Below are 26,002 nucleotides of genomic sequence, written 5' to 3'. Positions count from 1 at the left end.
TTTTCAGAGCAGAGTTCCCAGTAGAACCAGGGGAGCCATTCACTAGGGGAGCTCTGGCGATCTTTTCCAGCAGAATTCTTCTACTGTCTTAGGGAAAGATGAGTGTTCCAGTGTAAAGTTGAGGATGACAGTGATGAACTATTCTTTGTCTCTTCATACAGCGTCAAGAACTAGAATCAGAAAACAAAAAACTGAAAAATGAGCTCAATGAGTTACGCAAGGCCCTTAGTGAGAAAAGTGCCCCCGAGGTGACTGCTCCAGGTGCACCAGCCTACCGTGTCCTCATGGAGCAGCTGACCTCTGTGAGTGAGGAGCTCGATGTCCGTAAGGAGGAAGTCCTCATCTTGAGGTCTCAACTGATGAGCCAGAAAGAGGCCATCCAACCCAAGGTAAGCATGAGCAAGTGGCTCAGGTGGGTATTTGGGGACTGGCCTCTTTCTTCCTACCCTTTCCCTCCAATTTATAACAAAGCAAACATTTAAGAGCATTTTTAGTCTAATTAAGGATACCATCATTTTGGGGGAAAAATCGCAGTGTTGTTTTAAAACTGTTGCAAATACCAATTGGAGTGAACAAGAAGCAAATGATATCCCAAATGTTCTTCAAAGTTTCACTGCTCACTCATGAGCAAAGGGCTTTTAAAATTAATCGTTTTTTAGTAATCTGGTCATGATAAATTTTGATCAAACATAAAATTCTATTAAATACAAAAATCCATAAGTTGTCTTGCTGTGGGAAGGCATTAAATACAATTTTAAATTATTTGTTGAAAATAGCCTGTTTAACTGGAAAGATAACACATGAAAAGGTTAGAAATGAGATCAGTAAGTAGAAGTGACATGGAGATGATTTCTGCTCACTTCAAGAAGTTCTGTTTAATGGTGGGAGTTGTCCCAGCTAGGAGGGGCTGTGTTTAGTGATTCCACAGAAGGGACCCAGGCTGAAGCATACAGATGGCCCTTTGAACTCCTTCCTTTTTTTTTTTTTTTAATTATTTATTTATTTATGGCTGTGTTGGGTCTTCGTTTCTGTGCGAGGGCTTTCTCTAGTTGCAGCAAGTGGGGGCCACTGTTCATCGCGGTGCGCGGGCCTCTCACTATCGCGGCCTCTCTTGTTGTGGAGCACAGGCTCCAGACGCGCAGGCTCAGTAGTTGTGGCTCACGGGCCTAGTTGCTCCGTGGCATGTGGGATCTTCCCAGACCAGGGCTCGAACCCGTGTCCCCTGCATTGGCAGGCAGATTCTTAACCACTGCGCCACCAGGGAAGCCCTGAACTCCTTCCTTGACCTCAGATAACTTGAGATCCAACTGCCATGTGTTGGTGAGAAATGGACCTTTTAGTCATTTAACATCAGGGGGAATCTGAATAATCATCTTAAAACCTGGTTTATGTCCCTGCCCATGTTCATGAAGCAAAGTGTTACCAAGAATTAGGCAATCAAGTATCCCAGCTGCATGACCTGCTACATAAAAAATGACTATAAGACAGAGAATGACACATACCATATGATTTCACTTAGTATGTGTGAAATCTAAAAAACAAACCAGAAACAGACTCATAGATAGAACAAACTAGTGTTTGCCAGAAGGGAGGGGGTTAGAGGGTTGGGTGACGTAGATAAAGGGGATTCAGAGTTACAAACTTCCAGTTATAAATAAGTCACAGGGTTGTAATGTACATCATAGGGAATGTAGTCAATGATATTGTAATAACTCTGTATGGTGACAGATGGTAACTAAACTTATCCTGGTGATCATTTCATAATGTATAAAAATATCAAGTCACTATGTTGTACAAATGAAACTGATATTGTATGTCAATATAATTCACTTTTTAAAAGACTATAACATATAATGAGTGGGATGCCTGAAAGATCTGAGAGCACTTCTCTTAGAAATGGTAGTTCTGGGGCTTCCCTGGTGGTGCAGTGGTTAAGAATCCGCCTGCCTATGCAGGGGACATGGGTTCGAGCCCTGGCCCAGGAAGACCCCACATGCCGCGGAGCAACTAATCCCGTGCGCCACAACTACTGAGCCTGCGCACCTAGAGCCCGAGCTCCGCAACAAGAGAAGCCACCGCAATGAGAAGCCCGCGCACCACAATGAAGAGTAGTCCCTGCTCGCTGCAATTAGAGAAAGCCCGCGTGCAGCAACGAAGACCCAACAGAGCCAAAAATAAATACATAAAAATAAAAGAAGGTTGAAAGCCTCCAAATTCTAAAAAAAAAAAAAAGAAAAGAAAAGAAAAAAAAAAAGAAATGGTAGTTCTACATGTGGTTAAGATACCAAACCTGGCACATAACATTTGTATTTGATAACAACAACTCACACCTGGGATTGGGCCTCAAGAAACAAGCCTCCCTCTGCATGCTAGCTGGAACAGAGTCCAAAATTAGAATTCCTTTCTCTGGTTCCCTGTGATGAACTAGTATTCTAACAAGAAACTTTAGTCAAAGTCAATAGAAAGAAAAAGAAAAATGAACCAAAGGGCATAAAAACAATCCAGCTCACAAGAGCACATAGCTCTGGTACCACACACTCTCACCTACCCAGCTCACATACTCCATATGACAACTTACCTCCAACGCCTAATGGGCTGGCCCTGTCTAACCAAGGTCCCTGCTCTCCAGGCTCCAAGCCTACACATAGCATCAGCTTGTTTTCTCTTAGGAGGAATGCCCAGGACACTGACTAAGCCCTTTCAAACCCAGGGCTGTTTATCCCACTCTGTTTCTAGTCAAGAGACACATCATTTCACAACTCCTTTGCAAGCAATGGTAAGTGATATCCCGTGAGCCAGGTGATGATCCAGCCCAGCCAGCCACATCTAGTTTACGTGCTCCCCCTCCACAAGTGTTCCGGGAGTAATGCAGTAATGTCCAAGTGAAGCCTCACTTGGACGAATGACCTCCTACCGAGGCATTACTGTTAACTCTCACAGACCTAGGATAAGAATCTTACCATAATACATTAACAGGAGGTTCATTTTTCTCATACCCTCACAAATACTTTATAATTAGAAAAATCAAAACAACTCAAAAAGGAATTTCAAGAGTCTGTTCCTGAGAATTAAGAGTTGCCATTACATAAATAAATATTAATGTCCGCTTCATGCCAGTTCCATGGATAGTAATTTACATACAGAGTTAGTTTTAGGAGAAACAAACTTGGTTGTTTTCACAGTTAGCTTTTATCTGTTTTGATGAGGACTCAAGATGGAATTTATTTATGGAACTAAGGGTTTGTTGTTTTCTCCATTTGTTTTTTTGTGCTTGCTGACTTGTGATTTTCAGGATGACAAGGTAATTATATATTTTTTAAATTTTTAGTAAACACTTCTATTTAATCCTGATCTTTACAAGTATCCCCCAGTTTTGCAGTTGATATTTTCTGGCCAACAAGTCTGTTTTGATATTTATGAATTAATTTCCTATTTGACCCCCTGCTATTTGAGAAGTCAGTGGGAAAATAATGGAGGTCATAGGCTCCAGTCTGGATCGCAGAGAGGCCTCCATGACTTTTGAATTCGTAGTCAGCTCTGTGACTCATAGTGGTAGTTGTGGCAGGCCGTCCACAAGCGGGGGAGGGAAGCCCTTAACTCGGAGCACACTCCAAAGTGCCAGCTCTCCCATGCTCTCATCTCTACCAGCTGTGGGTTTGTTGGCCAAGGGTGAGGAGGAGCCAGCGGAGCTGAGCATACCCTTCTTGGGAAGAGTGGGATTTTCCTACATGGCGCAACCCTTTCAGAACTTCTGGTCCTGTCTTGGCAGGGACTCTTTGAGCAGTGAGTCAGGAACTTCCTAGCGCTGGCAGTCCAAGTCTGACCCCATGCCCAGCCACTGCTTCTTAGCTATGATAGGCCGGAGAAGGGAAGGACTGGCTACTTTCTACTATCTTTCCTTTGGATGAGTTCGTTAGATCTACTTACCTAATTTACTAAAAGTTAAAAACCAGATCATGTAGGTCCTCAGATGTCAAAGAATACACGTAGCGTTATTTAACATAGAAACTGGTTCTCTGAGTTACTATTTAAAACTTAAAAATCTGAGTATGGCCCGTTATAGAGTAGAAAGATTTTCTGCCTTTCAATAAAAGAGAAAAAGAAACTTTCTATGAAATATGTACTAACATATTTATAAAACATAGCTAGAATATTTGTAAAAATGCTATATGTGGTGTTTATGGGAAAGATTTTTTAAATCAGTAAAACATAAGCTCTTGTTAATAGCTCTTATCAGATTATATTTGGTCTTCTCTAAGTGTGCATTTATAAACTCACAAAAGGACAGCATTAGGATAAGAGTGGGATTTTTTTTTAAAAAAAGGATGTTTTTTATTATAAACACTGGAATTCAAAAGCGAGTATTTGTAGGCCTCTAGTTGACATTAAAGTTATCTTGGTCTCTAAGATCATGATATTTGAAGTGTATTCTATAATCTCCACTTCACTGTGAGATCTGGCTTTAGAGCAAACGTTGACTAAAGGATCAGACATATACTCTTTAGACAAATAGAATGGGCTCTTGGGTTCTAAAGAGTATTATTCTTTAGAGGCTATAGAGCAGTTGTTCTTATTGTCTATTCTTGCCCTGGTTTAGGAGAGAGAGAGAGTGGCTGAGTAGGAGCAAGATTTTGAAATTACATTGGTTGTCAGACAGGTTACACCAAAAAGGAAAAACAAAAAAGGAAGTAAAAATGTTAGCAGAAAAGTCCTTTCTATGCAAAATTGTTAGTAATTCTGACCTGCCAGATGTTTATTTCCAAAGCTTATGTACCATGCTATACTGTAACAGAGGAAAAAAAGAATTGAATAACAGCAGATGGTAGATATTTCCAAGGAGCTAAATCCTTCCCATTTATATATATCTAAAGATGTGAGGAAAAAACATTTAATTTTGCTGAAACACATGATCTGAGCACCACTTTTTTTGTACTGAGTTGTTAATGGAAAGATGAGCTTTATGTCAAACTTTTCGTGTTTATTAGGGCATTTGTTTTCTTATAACTGGTCCGGAAGTAGAAGAAAGAACAGCTTCGTACATTGCATTGAATACTTGGTGTTCTTGCCTTGTTATTGTTTTAATGCTGTATATAGTTTATATCTATATGTATATTTTTTAAAGTATATGTACAACATTAGAATAATAACCAGGCAAGGACACTGAATATATATATATTTACACTATGTGTGTGTACGTGTGTGTATATATATACACACACACGTACACACACATAGTGTAAAACACACGCGGCCCATCAGTGATTTTATTTACTCTAGAATCGCACCACCTTTGCAGTCGAGTGTTAGGGATTCTCAGGAGAGGGACTGGAGGTGCCTCTTCCTCCTAACTGCCTGTGCCCCACTCTCTGTAGTTGTACCGGGGCTAGGGCAGACGCTCTGGCGGGGCAGAGGTGTTGTGGAACACATAAACCCCCTATTCTGGAGGAAAGAAAAATGTTGTATGAGGTCCAAAGCTTTAGAGTTAACACTTAATGTGGAAATGTGTCTTTTCCCCCTTCAGAATACAATGACAGATTCCACAATACTTTTAGAAGATGTACAAAAAATGAAAGATAAAGGCGAAATAGCACAAGCATATATCGGTTTGAAAGAAACAAACAGGTAAGTTGATCTTTCTTTTATTCACTTTGGTTTAATCATATTGATCTTTAAGCTTCAAGCCAGCCTCTTATACAGTAAGTCCAAGTGTTTATGCATTGTTTTGTTAGACATCAGCTGACCTTCAAAGGGGATCCAAGGTTTCCAATATATTCCCAGTTAAAATCTCATTTATAATAATATAAGGTAGCATTACTGATGAGAGATGGAAAGGAAAATGTTCTTTACATTAAGGGAATATATTTCTGTATATTTAGGGTCTTAGCCTTGAGAAGAAAACCAGTTGCTTACTATATAGCTTGGACTATCTAGGGTAGTCACTTCCATTTGTTATTCAGGATGGTTATTGTGAAAGTTTGTAGGGACAGCTGCAGCTTTCAATAATTGAAATTTAGTGTGAAGAGAAGTGATGAAGTAGCGGAATCACATCTGTGTTGGCCATGTAGTTCTAGAAGGGTACCACGACTTCTAGGATGGGACCCTGATATTTGAGACCAAGTTTTTGTCACGTTTCTTCCTAAGGTGTTCTGAGAAAATCCTAACCCTGGTTTCATCTCATTTACTCATGAGTGAAGTTGTAGATGGCGTTTAGCTCAGTCTTAAGAGCCTTGGGTGGGCTGAGAGTACAGATTTGCAGTCACTAAATGACCAAACTTTCCCAAAAGTTTTCCCTGTAGCTTAGAGTATCACAGCTCATTTCTGGAATTCCTCAGGCTTCCTACCATTCCTGCTTCCCAAAGAGCCTTCATGCTATTGAACTCTGAACTTAAAAGACTACATGCTTAAAAGAACACAGCCAGTGATGATAACAGAGATTTATCAGTGTACATCTAGGTCTCCTGATGCATAATGTCAGGATTAGTATACAGAAATACTTCACAAACTAAAGAATATTACCATGCAAAATGTAAGGTACTTATTACCTTCTTTTATGGGCAAGAGTGGAGAATGCTTATAAAAGTATTTGGTTAAACTTAAATTTTAATTTATGTATGTAGGTTGTAAGCATATCTTATAGCTAAGAATGTGTTAGTATAAAAAGAGCTATATTACATTGTTCATCCATCCACTCAGCTATTCGGTCACCAGATATGTATTGCATGCCTGCTTCATCCCAGGCCCTGTGCCACACACTGGGAATATAACAGTAAGCAAGATAAATACAGTCCTTCCTTTCACAGAGTTTATAGGCTGTTGGGGAGACAGCCAAGATAATTTGGACTTCCCTCCAGTGACAGGAAGGAAGTCACTTTTGTAAAAAAACTAATTTATTTATTTTTATTTTTGGCTGCGTTGGGTCTTTGTTGCTGCGCACAGGCTTTTCTCTAGTTATGGCGAGCGGGGGCTACTCTTCGTTGCCGTGCACAGGCTTCTCATTGCGGCGGCTTCTCTTGTTTCAGAGCACGGGCTCTAGGCGCGCAGGCTTCAGTAGTTGTGGCTCGCGGGCTTAGTTGCTCTGCGGCATGCGGGATCTTCCCGGACCAGGGCTCGAACGCGTGTCCCCTGCATTGGCAGGCAGATTCGTAACCACTGCACCACCAGGGAAGCTGCTGAAAGATTTTAAGTAGGAGAATGATATGATGAGATTGGAATTTTAGAAAGCTAGCCCTGGCTTTTATGTTAGAGAATAGATTGTAATGGAGCAAGATTGAAAGCATAAAGACCAGTTAAGAGGTCATTACCATAATTGAATGACTGATTATAGTGACTTTGACTTAGTTGGCAACAGTTGGGATTGAAGGAAGTGGGACACTTTGAAAGATACATAAGAAGTTGGGGTGAGTAGCCTTGCAGTTTGCTGGCTGTGTGGGGTGGGGACCGTGAAGGGTAACTCTGCAGTGTCTGCTGTGGATACTTGGTTGGATATAGTGATGCCAGTTTGTGATTCTGGGTCTGGGGTGTGGGGAAGTACAGGAAATGATCAGTAGATTTACAAATATTTAAGGAGGTAGGAAGACATCCAAGGAGAGAAATTCATTAGGTGGTTGAAAATATAGATCTGGAACAGGAGAGATATGTAGGCTGAGATGTAAATATTGAAGTCATCAGCATGTAATAATACAGTTGAAACCATGCAAATAAATCAACTCTTCAGGGAGAGATGGTAGATGGAAAATAGAAGAGCAATCTCTGAAATTTGTTTTATGTAAACATCGTATCAACAACAGAAGTCTAGGGGCTTCCCTGGTGGCACAGTGGTTAAGAATCCGCCTGCCAATGGAGGGGACACGGGTTCGAGCCCTGGTCCGGGAAGACCCCACATGCCGCGGAGCAACTAAGCCCATGCGCCACAACTACTGAGCCTGTGCTCTAGAGCCTGTGAGCCACAACAACTGAAGCCCACGCGCCAAGAGCCCGTGCTCTGCAATGGGAGAGGCCACCGCAATGAGAAGCCCGCGCACCGCAACAAAGAGTAGCCCCTGCTCGCCGCAACTAGGGAAAGCCTGCACGCAGCAACAAAGACCCAACGCAGCCATAAACAAACAAACAAACAAACAAAACAGAAGTCTAGTAGGAGGAGTAAGAACCTGGGCTCTGGAGTCAGATAGCCCTGGCCTTCACCACTTGCCAACTGTGCAACCCCTGCAGGTATCTTACGTCTAAGCCTCAGTGTCTTCTTCTGCAGTGTGGCAAATGATATATATTGGGTTACTGGGAGAACTAAATGAAATGATACATGTGGAAGGATGTAGAACGGTGTCTGACACTTGACAAACACTCAAAAATATTATTTTTATACCCTCAGTAGAAAAAAAACTATAGCCAACTCTGTCAGTTTTGTTAATTCTACATACTTCTAATAAAATGTGTCACACTTCTAATATAAAAGCAGTTTCCCCAGGTCTTAAAATTAATTTTTGACACAAAAAATCTTTTAAAAGTTGTGTCATAAAAGCTGGGAACTTTGGACCTATACTGGCTTATAAGTTACTCCTATAAGAATTTTTAAAAATAATTTTAAAAATACAAAATCAGATTTTATTAAGCTAAAACAAATTCCTACCCAGAAGACTTAAAACTTCATTTTGAAATGAATTATGAAAATTGCCACATGAAGACAGTAGCTGAAATTTTCATTCTATATGTATATGACTGTTTTGGTTAGTCTCTAACATAATATGTGACATAAAAGATCACTCTGCTAGCTGAAGTGGGAAGCAGTTGCATGGCACAGGGAGATCAGCTTGGTGCTTTGTGACCACCTAGAGGGGTGGGATAGGGAGGATGGGAGGGAGACGCAAGAGGGAGGAGATATGGGGATGTATGTATATGTATAGCTGATTCACTTTGTTATAGAGCAGAAACTAACACACCATTGTAAAGCAATTATACTCCAATAAAGATGTTTAAAAAAAAAAAAGATCACTCTGCTAGCTGAATAAAATGTTAAAAACAGAACCTCCTTCTCACCTCTTCAGTCATTTATTATTTTGTAGGAAAAGTAGCTCTAGATGTTGATTATTTTGTTTTAATTTCTACACATTTACGTGTGATGTTACGTGTTACCCATTTTTTAAAAAAATTAACCAAAAATGATTTTTGTGGTAATATCTTAAAGTCATCTGTAATTAATAAAAACAGTCCTGTTGACTTAATAAAATATTGAACTATCACGTGCTGCTCTTGACCACCATCATCTCATTACCATCCCTTTGTGTTTTGCATTATTGTTCCTTTTGCATGGAAGATCATCTGCTATGGATGGCCATGAGTTGAATGAGGATGGAGAGCTGTTGCTGGTTTATGAAGGGTTAAAACAAGCCAACAGGTTATATTTGTCTCCTCAAAATGGAATGTTATTAATTTGTTGTTTTTCTTACTAACAGTGGCCTCCCGACTTTAACTTCTGTATTTCTTATTCATTAATTGTCTTCCTGGGTAAATTTCAGACACTAAAATTTGTGAATATCTCACTAAAAGTGGAAGAAAATCCAAACCTCCTAACTGGAGCCCAAGCTACTACTGCAGGAGAGATTAATACCTATTACTTAGTGGTTTCTTGTTTGGAATAATGATCAATTTAAAGAATATATGTGCCTGGGCAATGTGTCTACATTCTCATATATTATGATCATGCTGCCTAACAGCAGTGTTAAGTACACGATTCGGCGTTCTGTGTGGTTACTGTGAAATTCCGATTTGTGAAACCGCAAACAAAGAGGGTTTCCTGCATTGCTACAGTTCAAAATAATAACCCTAACTCAACATGTTAAATATGTTTAGGGGAAAGCAAATGAAATTGAAACAGCAACACCTTTCTAACACAGACACTCATCTCCTCTAGTGAGATTTGTGTCTTAAAATCTCTTAAAAATGCCATTTTAGTGATGAATTTTTAAAAATATTTAGCAGACTCTTTGTTCGAGGGGCTTCTACTTATTCTGCTTTGTTCTAATCACAAACCATTGTCATTAACTTTGTGGTGTTATTGGTTCAAGTCCTTTTGAAATTTTATAATCATTAAAATATTTTCAGTCTGCTGTTAACTGTTTGCTTGCAATGGCATCAGTAAGTGTTGCCCAGCATTTGATAACCAAGGGGGTTCAAATAAAAGAACATCTTTTCTTTCTTCATGTTAGTTAATTCCTATCCATAACTTTGTCTTGGCTTTGGAAAAGGGGGTGAATGTAGAAATGGGGGTGCCTGGTGAAGGGAGGATGCCAGTTTGCTCTAGTATCCTCCTGCCCTAGACTACTCACGGCACAGCTGACTTGTATGTTTGCTCAGAGAAGCAGTAGCTGCTTTGTTGGTCCCACTAATATTGATGTTCTAAAACCATATCTTGTTAGGATTCTGTTACTGATAAGGAAGTTTATGGGGAAAGAGAAGATGACAAATTATATATATATATACACGAAATTTCAGAACTATCTGTCTGGATTTGGGTAAATCTGTATGTATTTCAGAGTAACACTCCAGCCTTTCTGCCCTTCAGAGATAAAAGTAGAAAGTAAAAATGGGACCCTGGTCTCACCCTCTGCCTGGAATTAGTAATGCTGAAAGTCTTCAAGGCATATTTAATTAGACGGGGCATTTGTAATCTTGTCCTCCATAGTGCGGTGATTTTGTGGCAAAGGTACTAGCTTTGCCAACTTAAATGCTAGTTTGTGAATGTAGTAAGCCAGGTTCTTTAACCTATGTCTTTTAATTGATTGTTTTAGTCATCATTTCCTATGAACCTTTCAAAAGAGCTAAAATTTTCCTGTTTCTAGGGGCCTTTGAGAACTTTGTAGCAGGGTCCACAGTTCAGAAAGACACAAATGTGAGCACATTTGTTTCCATTTCTGGCCCTTGGTTGAGCTCCTAGACTCTAATCAAGTCAGAAGCTACACAGTCACTACAGAGTCCCCGCTTTTCTGCCCTTGCAAGCGAGCACGGAGTCTTGCACCCTTCAGGCAGGGACTCTGGTGTCACCTCCCTTTCCTACCCGTGTGGCTTCTCTGCAGGCTCCTGGAATCCCAGCTGCAGTCGCAGAAGAGGAGCCATGAGAATGAGGCCGAAGCCCTCCGCGGGGAGATCCAGAGCCTGAAGGAGGAGAACAACCGGCAGCAGCAGCTGCTGGCCCAGAACCTGCAGCTGCCCCCAGAGGCCCGCATCGAGGCCAGCCTGCAGCACGAGATCACCCGGCTCACCAACGAGAACCTGGTAAGGCGGGTGCCGGGCCACACGCCTCAGCACACAGGGCCTAGCCCTGCAGGGCGGCCTTCCTTGCTTTCTGAGCAAAACATCTGTCCTGACTGGGAAACACTCACTGCCCCACACTTGTTACCCTCTTTCCCTATCAGGGACAGAGTAAGGAAAATAACGACTACGTTGGTAGAAGTGAAAAAGGCGTGTGCTCGGGTTGTTTCTCACAGAAGGCTCTGGTGCATCTCAGCCCTCACTTGGAGGGTCTGGAAGATATCGGCCGACTGTGTGCTGGGCCTTTGATAGCCTCAGGAACTCAGCTTCCTCCACGTCAGCTGCAGCTTCTCTGCCATCGAGGAGCTTATGTGGTTGTCACAACCTTTGGTCCCCAAGCACCACTGTGGCCATCCCAGCCCCTGTCTCTAGCAGACAGTGGGGTTAGAGTTAGGGTCAGGGAAGGCAGTTGGCAGAACCAACATGGGGCTTTAGGTTGACCTTGGTTGGAGCTCCAAGGTCAGGGAGGAGGAACGTCAGGATTCAAGTTTATACATTCGTGATTCTTTTTTAACAGAACTTGGGCAGTGAATGAGGAGATTTTTTTTCCCCGTGCCAGATTCTGAGTGCTGGCACAGAGTCCAAGTTTGTTCTTTTTCTCTTTTTCTCTTTCTGTCCTTCTTTCCTTTATAGAAAATATTTTCTAAAATGTTTCTTTCTCAGTCACAAAATAACTTTTATTACAGATTTCTACTTTAGTTTGATAAACATATTTATTAAAGTAAAAGTCACTGAAAAAGTATAATTCCACTTTTTTTGGCTGTACCACATGGCTTGTGGGATCTCAGTTCCTCAGTTACCCGACCAGGGAACTCCCAATTCCATATTTCTATATAAAATCTATATTGTAGTGTCAGTCTGGTTTTGAGAAAAGCTCTTTAGGGTTAGTGGTAATTTGTTTCTGTTTTGGGATATTTTTAATTAATTAATTAATTTGTTTGTTTATTTATTTATTTTTGGCTGCGTTGGGTCTTCATTGCAGTGCGCGGGCTTCTCATTGTGGTGGTGGCTTCTCCCGTTGTGGAGCACGGGCTCTAGGCATGAGGGTTTCAGTAGTTGTGGCACGTGGGCTCAGTAGTTGTGGTTCACAGGCTCTAGAGCGCAGGCTTAGTAGTTGTGGCGCATGGGCTTAGTTGCTTTGTGGCATGTGGGATCTTCCCGGACCAGGGCTCGAACCTGTGTCCCCTGCATTGGCAGGCAGATTCCCAACCACTGTGCCACCAGTGAAGCGCTGTTTCTATTTCTTTAATTCAGGGTTTTAATGAGCTGTACTAAAATAGTTTGGATTTTCTCTGAAGATTTAACAATCTGAATTATCCCTCCATTATTCCATTAGTGATCATTTACATTACAAATAGTTTTCTGGTGTCATCTATTCAACCATCTTTTATATTAATTTGAAGCAAAACTCAAAGGTATGGGACTTCACTGATGGTGCAGTGGTTAAGAATCCACCTGCCAATGCTGGGAACATGGGTTCGAGCCCTGGTCCGGGAAAATCCCACATGCCACGGAGCAACTAAGCCCGTGCACCACAACTACTGAGCCTGCTCTCTAGAGCCCAAGAGCCACAACTACTGAGCCCGCGTGCCACAGGTCCTGAAGCCCGCGCACCTAGAGCCCGTGCTTCGCAACAAGAGAAACCACCACAATGAGAAGCCAGCACACCGCAGTGAAGAGTAGCCCCCCCTCACCGCAACTAGAGAAAGCCCGCGCACGGCAACGAAGACCCAATCCAGCCAAATAAATTAATTAATTAATCTTAAAAAAAAAAAAAAAAAAGCTCAAAGGTATTCTTTTCCCAGTCTATCCTTCCCTCTGAGGACAGCTTGCTGTGAGGCTACATTGTAGGAATGGGAAAGGTGGGTGAGGGCAGAGTTTGGACTCTTTCCAAAGGGCCTGAAATATCACTAATTTATGGGGGAAGGTCTTCTGAATCATGGAATATTTCTGAGATGTCATTTTATTACTCACAAGTATATTGTTGCTTAAATTAATCTAACAATGCTTTAATGCCTAAGAATTGATAAATGTACTAAATAATATAATAATAATTGATGAGCATATAAATTCTGTGCTTTTAAATGATTATCTTAAAATACAAGGTGAAACCATGAAATAAAGATGATTCTGGCTGGTAGATTCTCAGAGTTTTTTCACTAAGCTGGTTAAGCATTTCCCTTTCAACCTTATGCACAGTATTACTTTTCTTCTCAATTTTTTATAGCTAATACAAACATGAACTGAGCCCCCAAATTCTCAGCTGGTAGAATCTAGTTAACGAGTTTGAATTGTAGGAAAACCCTTCGTAGGTCAGTTGCTTCTGCCTCGCTGACTACTAATTCAGGAGAAAGGATTCAAACTTACAGATAGGGGATGATGTACTTTTTCACAATCATTATAGTGTCTCAATCTTAACTGTGCATTTCTTTAGGAAACACTTGGGCAGAATATTAAAGCAGCAGTGGGCCTAGGCTTAGTGTTCTGAGAAACTCTACCCTGCAAATCCTTCCCACCCACCTACCCCCAACACAATCACAGAATTGGTTTTTCTCCCTCCTCTAGTGGGCAAGCGTCACAGGCCACCCGCAAGGTGCCTTTCAGGGAAGGAAGGCACACAGCTTCTCATCAGTCTTTCCAACTTCAAACAAAAGCTCCAACTTTGCCATTATTCTCACTTTTGTTTTAAGTGAATTCCCCACTCTTGCTGCTGCTACTGGCAGCAAAGAAAGTGCAGCAACTTGTGAGCAGGTCTGAGGAGTGAAATAACAGCCTTCTCTGGGGAATGTGGACCACAGCTCTGTTTACCTGCTAACATAGCCTGTTTCCTCTGAGCATGTGAAAATATATTTGTGTATATATAATCAGAATCATCTGTACTAGAAAAATTAGAGGGCAATGGCAGGTTACAAATCAGAGCCTTTTGAGTATACGTAGTTTCATTATTTGTGTGTTGTTTTTTTTTTTTAATTTGTGTTTTAAAATATTTTAAAATTGATTTTGCTGAGAGGTAGCATTCCCCTCACAGAGAAAAACAAATGTCCATTGTGCCTGTTTTTTCAGTATTTTGAGGAATTATATGCAGATGATCCTAAGAAGTATCAATCATATCGGATTTCACTTTACAAACGGATGATTGTATGTAAACTCATAGTGCTTCTCTGTTGTCTTCCCTGCTAATTCTAGCCCTCTGTAACTGAAGAGCACACCGCTGCCTGCCCCGCCTCAGGAAGTCTCTTCAAAAACTGTCACAAAACCTGTTTCTCCCCACAGCTGTCTTTTAGCCAGTGATGTCGCCTCTATCAATGTCCTGCGTCCATTGTCACCTTCAGTTTGTTATTAACACTAGGCTTACAGTGTGATGGAAGCAAAATGTGATTTGAAAGATAAAGTAAAATCCAAGAAACACAACTGAACGCTTTGAAATGTTAGCAACTGTTCCTTTTGAATCACTGGTCTAGTATCTAAATCAGCCCTGTCTAAACTAAACTGGAAAATGAATGAATATTTGTATTTATAAAAGCTTTTTAAATCCATAACCTGAATAACAACCACAGACTTATTAAATCACTGATTTATTTCCCTTCCAAGCTCCTAGTCTATTCTTCTTAATTATCGATCTTTTAATTATGCCGGTCATTTGAAAGAATTCTTGATTAGAGAGCCAATTATCACAGTTTTTTTAACCCCCTGCCCTTGAACGAACTGCTTTTGTTTTCTCTTTTTGCATAAACCATGTGGAATTATCCCCTTTTTTCTCTATAAGCAAACTTATATCACCTGGGAGATTTTTATGGGCATGTTATCCAACCTGCCACTTGGTCTGCAGACCACTCTATCCTGTTTTCTGTCGTTATTTTTTTTTTTAAACATCTTTATTGGAGTATAGTTGCTTCACAGTGGTGTGTTAGTTTGTGCTTTATAACAAAGTGAATCAACTATACATACACATACATCCCCATATCTCCTCCCTCTTGCGTCTCCCTCCCACCCTCCCTATCCCACCCCACTGTCGTTATTTTTTAACTTACCTTTTAATTCCCAAAACTTCTTAACTTTTCTTAAGTTACAGGACTAGTTTTAGCCTCTCCAAAGGGTGAGACTCATAGAGACAGTGCTTCACACACATAGGTGTTAATCAAAAGCCCCTAAGTTCAACCATCCTTAAAACTTCCCACAAAACTGTGTGCATTCATCAGAATTTACTTTGCCTGTTCCCCCTTTAAAAGAAAACCTTTCTACTGGAATAGCAGTATATTTTACGAGCATTTAATTGTTGTGGAGTCTACTGGAAAAGACTCCTCAGTGAGCCTGCTGTCCATCACGCTGTAAAGGACTTTACTGCATTGTATATTTTAACATTTGGCTTTTATTATAGCTGCATTTCCCATTGCCTGCCAGTTTTAGCCAGGTGGGGCTCCACCAATGAGCTTTCATGGAGCTTTTATGTAAAACTAACAAGTGCTATTTCTGTAATTTTGTGTCTGCTCTCCTTCTGTGCATTTTAGAAGGTTTATTTTGATCTTTCTTTTATATTTCTCATTTTGATCTTTAGGATTTGATGGAACAACTGGAAAAACAAGATAAGACTGTCCGGAAACTGAAAAAACAACTGAAAGTATTTGCCAAAAAAATTGGTGAACTAGAAGGTATTTAAACATGTTTCTATGACAGTTGCTGAACCTTGGTTTTATATGCAATACTAGTGGCTAAAAAGGTTTGTGTGTGAATATTAGGGACAATAACAAAAATGATGTTCAGCAAACCTGGCCTCCGTGGAGTGGAGATTTTCATTACTAGGTGGGGGAAAATGTTCTTTTCATGGTAGTAATAATTCACAAAGAGAGAATTCATTCAACAAACATCTAATGACCGTCTTCTATAGACCAGGCACTATGCTAGGCAGTATTGCATGGTGGTTAAGAGCATGGATTCTGTAGCTAAGCTTCTCGGGTTTAAATACTGGCTCTTCCACTATTAGTCGTCTGATATTGGGCAAGTTACTGAACCTCTCTATGCCTCAGTGTTCCCACCTGTTAAATGGGAATGATAATGGTGTCTACCTGACACAGTTTGTAAGGGTTAAATTAATTAATACGTGGAATGCATTTGGTATATTTCCTGACACGCAGTAAATCCTATATACAACTTATTTTTATTACTGTGATTCTTAGGATTAGGGATACTAAGATGAGTAAGACAGTTTGTGTCCTCAAAGAACTTACATCTGATGGAAAACAAAAAGAGAAGTAAATAAGAAAAAAAAATGAATTATGATTATAAGAAATAAGATTTTAGAAAACATCTCATGATTTATATATGATGATGGGAAAACACCTTGAGAAGTGATCAAATATCGGTTATTATTATATACAAATGATTCTTGTCTTGTGGGTTAGTGTTTGTTCCTTCAGTAAGTAGGTGCCAGGGATATAGCAGTGAACAGGGCTAAAGCCACATTCTCAGCTTATTCCCCAGTGATCTCATTGTTCAAGAGATTTTGAGACCCTCTTTGGAATTGCCTTCAGACCTATGCAGGCTATTACCATTTGGACCAAAAATGATACTGTGCAGCCTGCCCATCTATTCTGTCATTGTCACTCTGAATAACGTTTGCTCTGCTCAAAGGGTGAAGATTCCCCATCACTGGGAATGTTCAAAAGAATCTACCATGATTAACTGTGTGGCTCTCGTTCCTCCAGTGTGCCAGGCCTGTCGTAACTGTTCCATCTGTTTGATCTTCTTGCTTCTCTTAGTCAAGTCCTGCTTATCCTTTGAGACCAGAGTTATATGTCACATGCTCAAGAGCAGCCTTTCCTGATCACACAGATAGACCCTACGGCTCTACCCTCTGTGTACCGCAATTTGCCTCCCATCTTTTGTGGTTTTCACTGTCATATTTTTAGCAGTTTTTCTGTTTGAATTACTTGGCTTCCTCAGTGGACTATGAACTTCCTGAGCATGGTGACCACCTCTTATTTCCTCTTGTTTTCACAGCACCTAGTATATTGTCTGACCTGTCATAATCATTCCATTAATGTTTGTTGAATGTGGAGGTAAGTGTAAGAAATATTTAGAACAGCAACATGGATATTTACTTTCAAGGGGATAATATTCCCTGGGATGTACAAATACTGAAATATTTGTTTAGAAATCAGATAGATTACTTTGCAGTCATATTTTATTATATAATCCTTTAGCATTATGTGATTCATATATTATATTAAAATTTTGAACCTCCGAATCACAGACCCAGACTATAATGTCTGTTGGCGGAACTTTAAAAATCTTTATTCAGAGAACTTTTCTGTACTTAACTCTGCATTAATTATATCATGAGATGATAATTAGACAGCAGAGTATCCGCTGGAACAAAACTGATTTTAAGGGTATTAACTTGTAAGATTATTTTTTAAGCTCCTAATTGTTTCTTTACCATATGTTAGTAACTTTTGATAAATAGAAAAGCCATTTATTATTTTACATTTTTACTTAGCTTTCTTTGATATGTATATTTTACTTAAAGAGAAAGCTTAGGGCAATTTTAAGCCATTATCAATCAGAATTCAACCTCATCAGTTAAACTACCCTGCCAGCTATATTCTTAAATCTATAAGTACATTTGAGAAGGTAATTCATAGATTAAACAAAAAAGTCATTATGATATTCTTAAGAAAAGTTGAGTTAAATAATACGTATCTACAGAATAAGATGAAGTAGATTTATGTGACTTGAGCGTTTGCTGAGTGCAGTGTACCTCTCCTCCCCAAGGCAGAGAAGAAAGACAACACGCTTTTCCAACCTTTCTCTCCTGTCCCCTTATCCCCACAGTGTACAGAAAATACTGATAACCTTGTACAGCAAAGCACCTTCTAATATCTAAAAGTTTTCTTATATTTTTCTAAATATAATATACTTAAATGCTTCTGGTTTAAAATAGCAAGACTCTTACCTCCTCCTATGGGCTACACTTAATTAAGGAGACATTTTTAGAAGACAATGAGGACTTTTTTAATGCCAACATACATAATTTTTAGCAGAAATTATATGGCTAAATGGAGAGTGTTTCAAAATTTGATATGCTTTGTGCTGTATTTTAATCCAGGAGTGGGTGTTCCATCTCAATTTTCATAGAGTCGGAGAATTTAGACCTAAAAGAATTCTAGAAATCAGTTAATTATTTCAGAGGAGAACAGAGCTGAGTCCCAGAAACCATAAGACACTTCCAAAGTCTCAGCCACTTAGTGGCCAAAATGGGACTAGAACCCAAGCCTTCTGAAGAGCACTGACTTCTTTGTGTCGTATTTTCCAACAGACCCTCTCTACTTATAATAATTCATTTGACTGTCTCAATTAAACCTGAGATCAAGATCTTCCCTGAAACAAAGTGAGGGGGGGAAAAAAAAAAGTCTTCCAATTTCCTTTCTATTTCTAGGACAAAAAGGTTCAGGAATGTTTTTCTCTCAAGCATAAAGAATCTATTATACTTGAAAATGGAAATAGATGTTGCTTCAGATCTTCCTAGAAGATTGCTGTATTAGATGGAGCATTCAACTAAATGACCCCCAAGGTCCCCTGAGTCTCTTAAAAACTAGGTGGTATTCTGGCTTCTCTCTTTCAGGCTTTATTTTTTCCTGATACTACGTAAGGGTTGACATTTTAATTATATGATTATTTTAATTATATGATTTGTTAAATAAATCAAGGTTATGTTGAGCTGACATCTAAATTTTACCTGTGAGTTTTTGTGAAGACTCTAATCTCTGGGAAGAATTCAAAGACAGAGTAAAATTTTAATGAAAGTATGGCAAATTTTATCTCTGACATTTTTGTACAGAACCAAAAATATCTTCGTTAGAGATTTTGCAAAAGGAAAGTGAAGCTTTCTTTTAAAACATAATATCTCTTAGTTAAAATATTCACCATATTTCATAAATTCTGTGGTGCACAATTTTTCATATTTTAACATCTCTGAAGTTAGGATGTATCTTACAGCAGTTGATGGGTTTTAGTTTAACTGGCAATATTTTTCCTTCTTTAGTGTTATATAAAATAATACTATATGTCATAATCAGTGGCACCTTAGATATGATAAAATCAGTAGGTTTAAAACATTCTTTTTGAGTTATACAGAGTCCAAATATGTGCATTTGTTGATAAACTTAATATGTTGAATCTGTTTTCTCCCAGTTTCCCCTCATTGAATTGTTTCTGTGGCTTAAAGCAAACCAGTAACATAGATGGCAGGGATCTTATTATTTTGTTTTACATGCAGAATATATACATGAGCTGTGAAGGTCACTGTGTACTGATCCTGAGATCCTCATGCTGTTGTGTTGAAAGTGACTCCAGAAATAACTTATGTAAAACTAAATAGTTTGAATCTCCTATCTCTTGTAGAGAGGCATACAAGGCGTTAAGTTAGTCCTGCGGTTCCGGACTGCATCATGCATACGAAACGCTAGGTTATGGGAGGTGGCCACAGCCCTGATTTGTCCAATCACAGTATGATCGCTCTTTAGATATCATAATGTTGATGGATGGTGGTGATTTTCAGCGCTGGTAGTCCCGCTGTGCGATGCTGCGGCATGAGGTGGACGAGGTGTCACCAGGCTCTCTGCCACGTGAGCAAGAGCGCTGGCAGGTATTGGTGTTCTCTGTGATAACCTCATGCTGTGGAACTGGCTTCCCAGAACTAACACCGGAAGTTGCCCAGAGTGACAGGAGAAGCATGCCTGATACCTTGTGGAGTCAGCAAGATTAAACTTTCTAATGCATCTGATCTGCATTTTGTTTGTTTGCCAGCAGTCTCTGAACTCAAACTTAAACTACACCTAAATAGATTTCTTTTTTTTTTTTAACATCTTTGTTGGAGTATAATTGCTTTACAATGTTGTGTTGGTTTCTGCTGTATAACACTAAATAGATTTCTTAGCTGCCCCCCTTCCTGTAGATAAGAGAAGTAAAAATCTTACTAGCATAGAGCTCCACAAACACCATCATAACTTATGTTTTCCCTTACCTTCCCGTGCATTTCCCATTCAATTCTCAATTTTGAGATGAGATTGGAGACTTTTTTTTAACCCTCAGTTCTTCTCTCGCAGCTGCCATCAACAGTGGTGATCATTTTTAACATCTGAAAGGGTTGTTAACCAGCGCTTGTACTTTAATGGTTGCAGCTTTGTGGTGGGACTTTTAGCACTTTACTAAAAACAAACAAACAAAAAACTGAACAATATTTAGGAAATCATATTAAATACAGGTTGTTTTATCTGCTTATGATTTCTTTGGGAGTGAGGGGTGACAGGAGAACATTAAGCCTTTTCCTTATGAAGCCTTTGTGAGAAATAATACATTTCACATCAACTAGTGTGAAGAAACACGGTTCTACCACCTATCTTGATGTGGTTTGAACTGATTGCAATGATACATTTAAAGTAAATGTTCTTTTTCTTTAATGACCAGATTCATAGAGCTAAAGGTAAAGGGGAATCTTTTACAGTCTGGCTGCCTCTTTGTAGAATATTGTTTTTTCCTTCTGTAAATTAAAGTCGAAATATATTTAGACATTTATGATTGATACTGATTAGTTAACTAAGAAGTTAAACCACTTACTTTGGAGACATTTAATCTTATTAGAAAGTAAACCTTATTACAAAAAAAAATGCTTTTGAATCTAGTAAGATTCTTCGGTGTTGATAGTAGCCAAGCACTAGTGGTTGTTAGAGTGACATTACCATATAATTTTATCATCTATCCACCCAGTTTTACCAGAAAAAATATTGAAAGAAAGGACAATTAAGTGGTAAATATGGCAAGCTTCTGCTGTTATAGAGTTTACTTAAAATTATAGGAACATGGAAACCTCTCATCTTTTCTACCTGGAAGACATTTTTCTTCTTTTTGTTTCTGATGAAGTGGGCCAAATGGAGAACATATCCCCAGGACAGATCATTGATGAGCCCATCCGTCCAGTCAACATTCCCAGAAAAGAAAAGGATTTCCAAGGAATGCTGGAATACAAGAAGGAGGATGAGCAAAAACTTGTTAAGAACTTGATTCTGGGCAAGTATTTCCTGCGTGAGATAAAAGGTCTTTCTGGTACATGTGTCGGTGGTGGGAAAGGCTAGTCACTCATTTACTAAATGTTCGCACTGGTTTCTTTAGTCATCCTTGACTGCTGTGCGTATAGTGCCGTAGCAGCATCCTGACCAGATCGTGGATGTCAGTCACACTGCAGGGACACTTGCTAGGACCCACCTAACTCCTGGAAGAGCAGGTTCCATAGGGAATGAAGAGTTTAGTTTGGGAGGGGCTTAGTTTGACACGCCTGAGCAGAGATGTCAAAAGCCACTTGACACATGAGCCTAGAATTCAAAGGAAAAGTCAGGGCAGGAGATAGACATTTGGGAGTTGTTGTATAAGCAGCTAAGATTCACATGTTCCTACCCTCAAGAATTTCTCCACTTAGTGAGCCTTTAAAATATGCTTTTTTAAAAACATGACCTATTTACCCTGAATGATTGAACTCTTACATGAGAACTGTGCTTTTGTATCTCAAAAAGCATTCCTCGTGAAGACTTTCAAAGTTATATAAGATTATTTTTCCTCTTTTCTTTTTTAGAACTGAAGCCACGTGGTGTAGCAGTCAATTTGATTCCAGGGTTACCAGCATATATCCTGTTTATGTGTGTTCGACACGCTGACTACCTGAATGATGATCAGAAAGTAAGGTCGTTGCTAACATCAACAATAAACAGCATCAAAAAAGTATTAAAGGTCAGTTCATGTTCAACAAAATTCTCATAATGAATATTTATGATGACAGAGTCTGTACAGAGGTATTTTTTCTTCCTTAGACTCGAGCTAAGTTTCCAGTTATGACCACTTGCTAATCTTAATCGATACCTTCCATTGTAGGAAACATTCATTCTGTAAAGTGTCTATATGCCTTCTTTCAAAACAGGGCTCAGGTTGAACAGTAATCAAAATTAATTCAATATACTTGCATTTGATTGTGAAGCAAATTCAGTTTCGTCATAGAAATTTTCTGCTTTGAGGTCTTAGAACTCAATTAAAAATACCTAGTGAAGTCCATATATACAGGGAATATGATGCTATAGTTAAAATAGGTATTAAGTAAGTTTAGTAATACCTAGCCCATTCATATAAAAATATGTCTGATAAAACATTTAAAATTCTCTTCTGACTTTTCTTCCCATTATTCTCCAGCTCATCCCATAATTTTCCTTGTTACCTGAAATGCCTGGTTCCATGTGAGGAGCAACACACAGATACTAATCAGAGAGGAAAGACTTGGAAAAGGCAGCAAAGTTACATAATAGAACAGAAAGCCCTGCATAACTCAGTAATCACTGAGTCACTTGCGTGATCATCCTCTTGACAATCTAGAAAAACAGCGAACATTATTCTTAGCTTTAACCATTTTTCAGTTCTGTGGCATTAAGTACATTCATACTGTTGTATAACCATCACCACCGTCATCTCCAGAACTTTTTCATCTTCCCCATCTGAAACTCTGGACCCATTAAACACACCCTCCCCCAGCCCCTGGTCATAACTTTTAATGCCGGTTCTCAGTCCCTCCTGCACAGATAGTCTATGTGGTTACTTTCTACAGTGCTTACTAAAGTGTGGAGTTTCTGAACATTTAACATTCAAAAATTGATGAATGTCTTCTGAATGTAACTCATTTAATTTTTGGTGTATTGATGCTCTATTACATCTAGATAGACTACGAGTTTTACTACTTCTTAAGTCAACTCCTCCAAAGACAACAAAGCCAAATCGTAAAGTTTTCTCCCTCTCATCTTACTTGCAAGATGAGAAAATTTGGATAAATTCTTCCAAATTTATCTAATTTGACTAATTATTGTACCAAATTGTTTAAAGATTAAAAAGGAGTAGATACTTGAACACAGCACCCTTTTGATACCATTTCAAGTGGATGTGCATTTGTTTCACATCCCTTTTTGAACTGAAGTGTATTTGTCGTGTGTCCCTGGTTTGATTTCGCAGAGGTGGTTTGACATGTGGCCCAGACCTGATGAAGAGCCAAACTCTCCACTGCTCTGCACAGGGCTTCCTCCATTCCATTTCTGATAAGCTCCCCAGAAATTGTATCTTATCATTGACAAGATTTTTAACCTTATCTGGGTTTCAGTGCTTCACAATATTTATAATTCCCTTTTGTGCCTTTAGTCCTTTCTGATTCCCTTCAGTAACCCTCAGGGAAGTGAGTTTGGGTAAGCTGTGGCTTGGTGAATTGTTTTCTGCTTAAAGGGACTGCTAAGAGAATATCAATTGCATGACCAGGCATCATTTTCTAATGGCCAGAAAATGGATGCCAAGCAAAGTAACAAACAACCAGTGAACTCAGTGGTTGAAATTCTCTAGCAACGATATGAGGCTTTACAACTGCAATGTGATTTATAACTGTTGTTAATGGTAAGTGAAGGAAATGGGCCTTCTGGTATCTGTTTGGTTTTTTCAGGTTATTATTTCCCTAAGGAAAAAGCTAATTTAGGCTTATTCTCTCTTTCAGAAAAGAGGTGATGATTTTGAAACTGTCTCCTTCTGGCTTTCTAACACATGCCGATTTTTGCACTGTTTGAAGCAGTACAGTGGAGAAGAGGTGAGAAAGCCTTGATCACAAAACCAACATGCTATACTTTCTCTGACCTTTTTAAGGAAAAAAATTTAAAGCACAAACTATTTAGCCATTTGTTAATTTAGAAACCTGAATTCAGAGGTGGCTTGGAAGTTAATAGCTTTGTTTGATGTTCATTATTTACAAAACTGACTTGGGAAGTGACATAGTTTCTTCCCTCTGAGAGTTTGTATTATGAGAAAGCACAGCAGAAATAAAATGAGCATTGGTCATTGAATGGTTATTGCACTGAAACTTTTTGTTAAGATGTGAAAATAGGCTTTTTAAGGACTGATATAGGAATATTGAGCTATTTAAAGAAATTAATCAATTTTGGCTTGTGTAATACATTAAAGGTGATCAAGGTAAAACATGTCTCTTTAGATTTGTCCACAAATATTTTTGCTTTTGCTTATAGTGATGTGGTCATCAGTTGGTTGATAGACTTCATATTTCAAAACTATGTAATATATTAATAATTATCATTTATTAAGGGCTGCTTAGTATGTATCAGACAGCATTTACTGTACATTATGTTGTTTAATTCTTGTTTAACATCTCAGTGAGGTAGGAGTTATAACCCAGTTTTACAGATGAGGAAACTAAAGCTCAAAGAAGTTCGTGACTTTGCCCAAATGCTCTCAGTCATAAGGAGCTGAGCTAGGATTCCGGGTCTGCCCACCTCCAAGAGCCTGTGCCCATAACCACTGCCCTTTGTACCTCCCCATCCTTTGCCGGGAGGGCAGGCAGAGAAGCTGAGCAGTAGTCCTTTCTGAGCACCCACAGGCTAGGGGCAGAGGACTGTCCTGGCAGATGATGGGAAATGCAATATGAGCAAGACATGGTCCTTGAGCAGATGGGACTGGCAGAATAGAATCCCCCAGAGGGCCTATTAACTGTCCTGTCAGTCCCCAGTTCTAGACCATGTTGTTAAGTAGGTTGCAGGTAGGCAGATGCTTGAGTGTGGGCAGAATCCATCAAGTAGGCAATTGTCTTTGTCAGGCAGTGCCTGACAGAAGTACCTGCCTGTACAGTTGGCTTTCCATTTTAACAAATATCACCAAAAGATTCCATTCTAAGCTCAGACTGAGAATCATGTATGGATACAGTAAAATATAGTAAAGAGAAATTTTTTATTTATTCACCAGTCTCTGTAGAAATTGATCAATTTTAAGAAGATTATTTACGTCCTTCCAGTGTAGTATTTATAAATAGGACTATATTTAATGAACTGAAGTTAAGAGATTACTACCTTAGATAATTTAGAGTTTGGCAGTGAACCAGATGTTTCATAAGTGAAAACACTCATTAGTTTTTTTTTTCAAATTAAGTTCCCCCATCTTGTTTCATTGATGTTGCTGGTGGAAAAGCTTAAATGCTAGGTTGCCAAGTTTAGATTATTCAAACGCTAGTAAGAAGTGGAAGGGGAGACGTGATGGAAGCAAACACACAGAATTTGAGAAAGATTATCCTGGCGTTTATGTGTGGGTTGGATGGGAACTCTTTGGGGAAAGGAAAAAAGAGCATGAGGTTGCCGATGAAATGAGAGAGTTAAACAGGAGACATTTTGCTTCATCTGTATCATTAACTCTCCATTATGGCTCCAGGGCTTTATGAAACACAACACATCTCGCCAGAATGAACACTGCCTCACCAATTTTGACCTGGCTGAGTACCGGCAGGTGCTAAGTGACTTGGCCATTCAGATCTACCAGCAGCTCGTGCGGGTGTTAGAGAACATCCTTCAGCCAATGATCGGTAAGGCCAGGGCATATTGCTGACGTCCAGGTCTGTCTACCTCACGTGCCCACCAATAGATGACCACCAGTGGCACATGCGTTGGAGCATGTATTCATATGGAGAACATAACGTAGTAAGACTCAATCTCAGAATTAGCTGAGGAATCCCAGAACCCCAGCCATGACGAACTGGGGTACCTCAAAATCACTGCTTCCACATGATGGAAATGGCAGTATATAGTTTACCTCCCTAATGTGTAATGCCTCTCTCTTATGATTGCATCATGCTTTA

At 39.4% G+C, this 26,002-nt stretch overlaps 1 protein-coding gene across 4 annotated transcripts in view; it reads left to right on the top strand.

Moving 5' to 3' along the window:
* MYO5A (myosin VA) overlaps nucleotides 1-26,002 on the top strand; it is a 201,216-nt gene that overhangs the window by 159,176 nt on the left and 16,038 nt on the right. The window contains exons 28-37 of one of the 4 annotated variants that reach the window (XM_082387990.1): nucleotides 162-389; nucleotides 5,522-5,622; nucleotides 9,308-9,388; nucleotides 11,067-11,265; nucleotides 14,365-14,439; nucleotides 15,857-15,950; nucleotides 21,220-21,366; nucleotides 21,926-22,080; nucleotides 23,867-23,956; nucleotides 25,579-25,729. In XM_082387990.1, the coding sequence (XP_082244116.1) occupies nucleotides 162-389; nucleotides 5,522-5,622; nucleotides 9,308-9,388; nucleotides 11,067-11,265; nucleotides 14,365-14,439; nucleotides 15,857-15,950; nucleotides 21,220-21,366; nucleotides 21,926-22,080; nucleotides 23,867-23,956; nucleotides 25,579-25,729 (1,321 nt within the window). The remainder of the gene's footprint in view (nucleotides 1-161; nucleotides 390-5,521; nucleotides 5,623-9,307; nucleotides 9,389-11,066; nucleotides 11,266-14,364; nucleotides 14,440-15,856; nucleotides 15,951-21,219; nucleotides 21,367-21,925; nucleotides 22,081-23,866; nucleotides 23,957-25,578; nucleotides 25,730-26,002) is intronic. The other 3 variants (XM_082387992.1, XM_082387991.1, XM_082387993.1) reach the window with 3 other exon arrangements.

This window comes from Balaenoptera borealis, assembly GCF_965194805.1.
Source record: "Balaenoptera borealis genome assembly, chromosome: 3".
In the NCBI taxonomy this organism is placed as follows: Eukaryota; Metazoa; Chordata; class Mammalia; order Artiodactyla; family Balaenopteridae; genus Balaenoptera; species Balaenoptera borealis.
The sequence above is the reverse complement of the archived record's forward strand: the minus strand, read 5'-3'. Positions and strand labels throughout refer to the sequence as shown.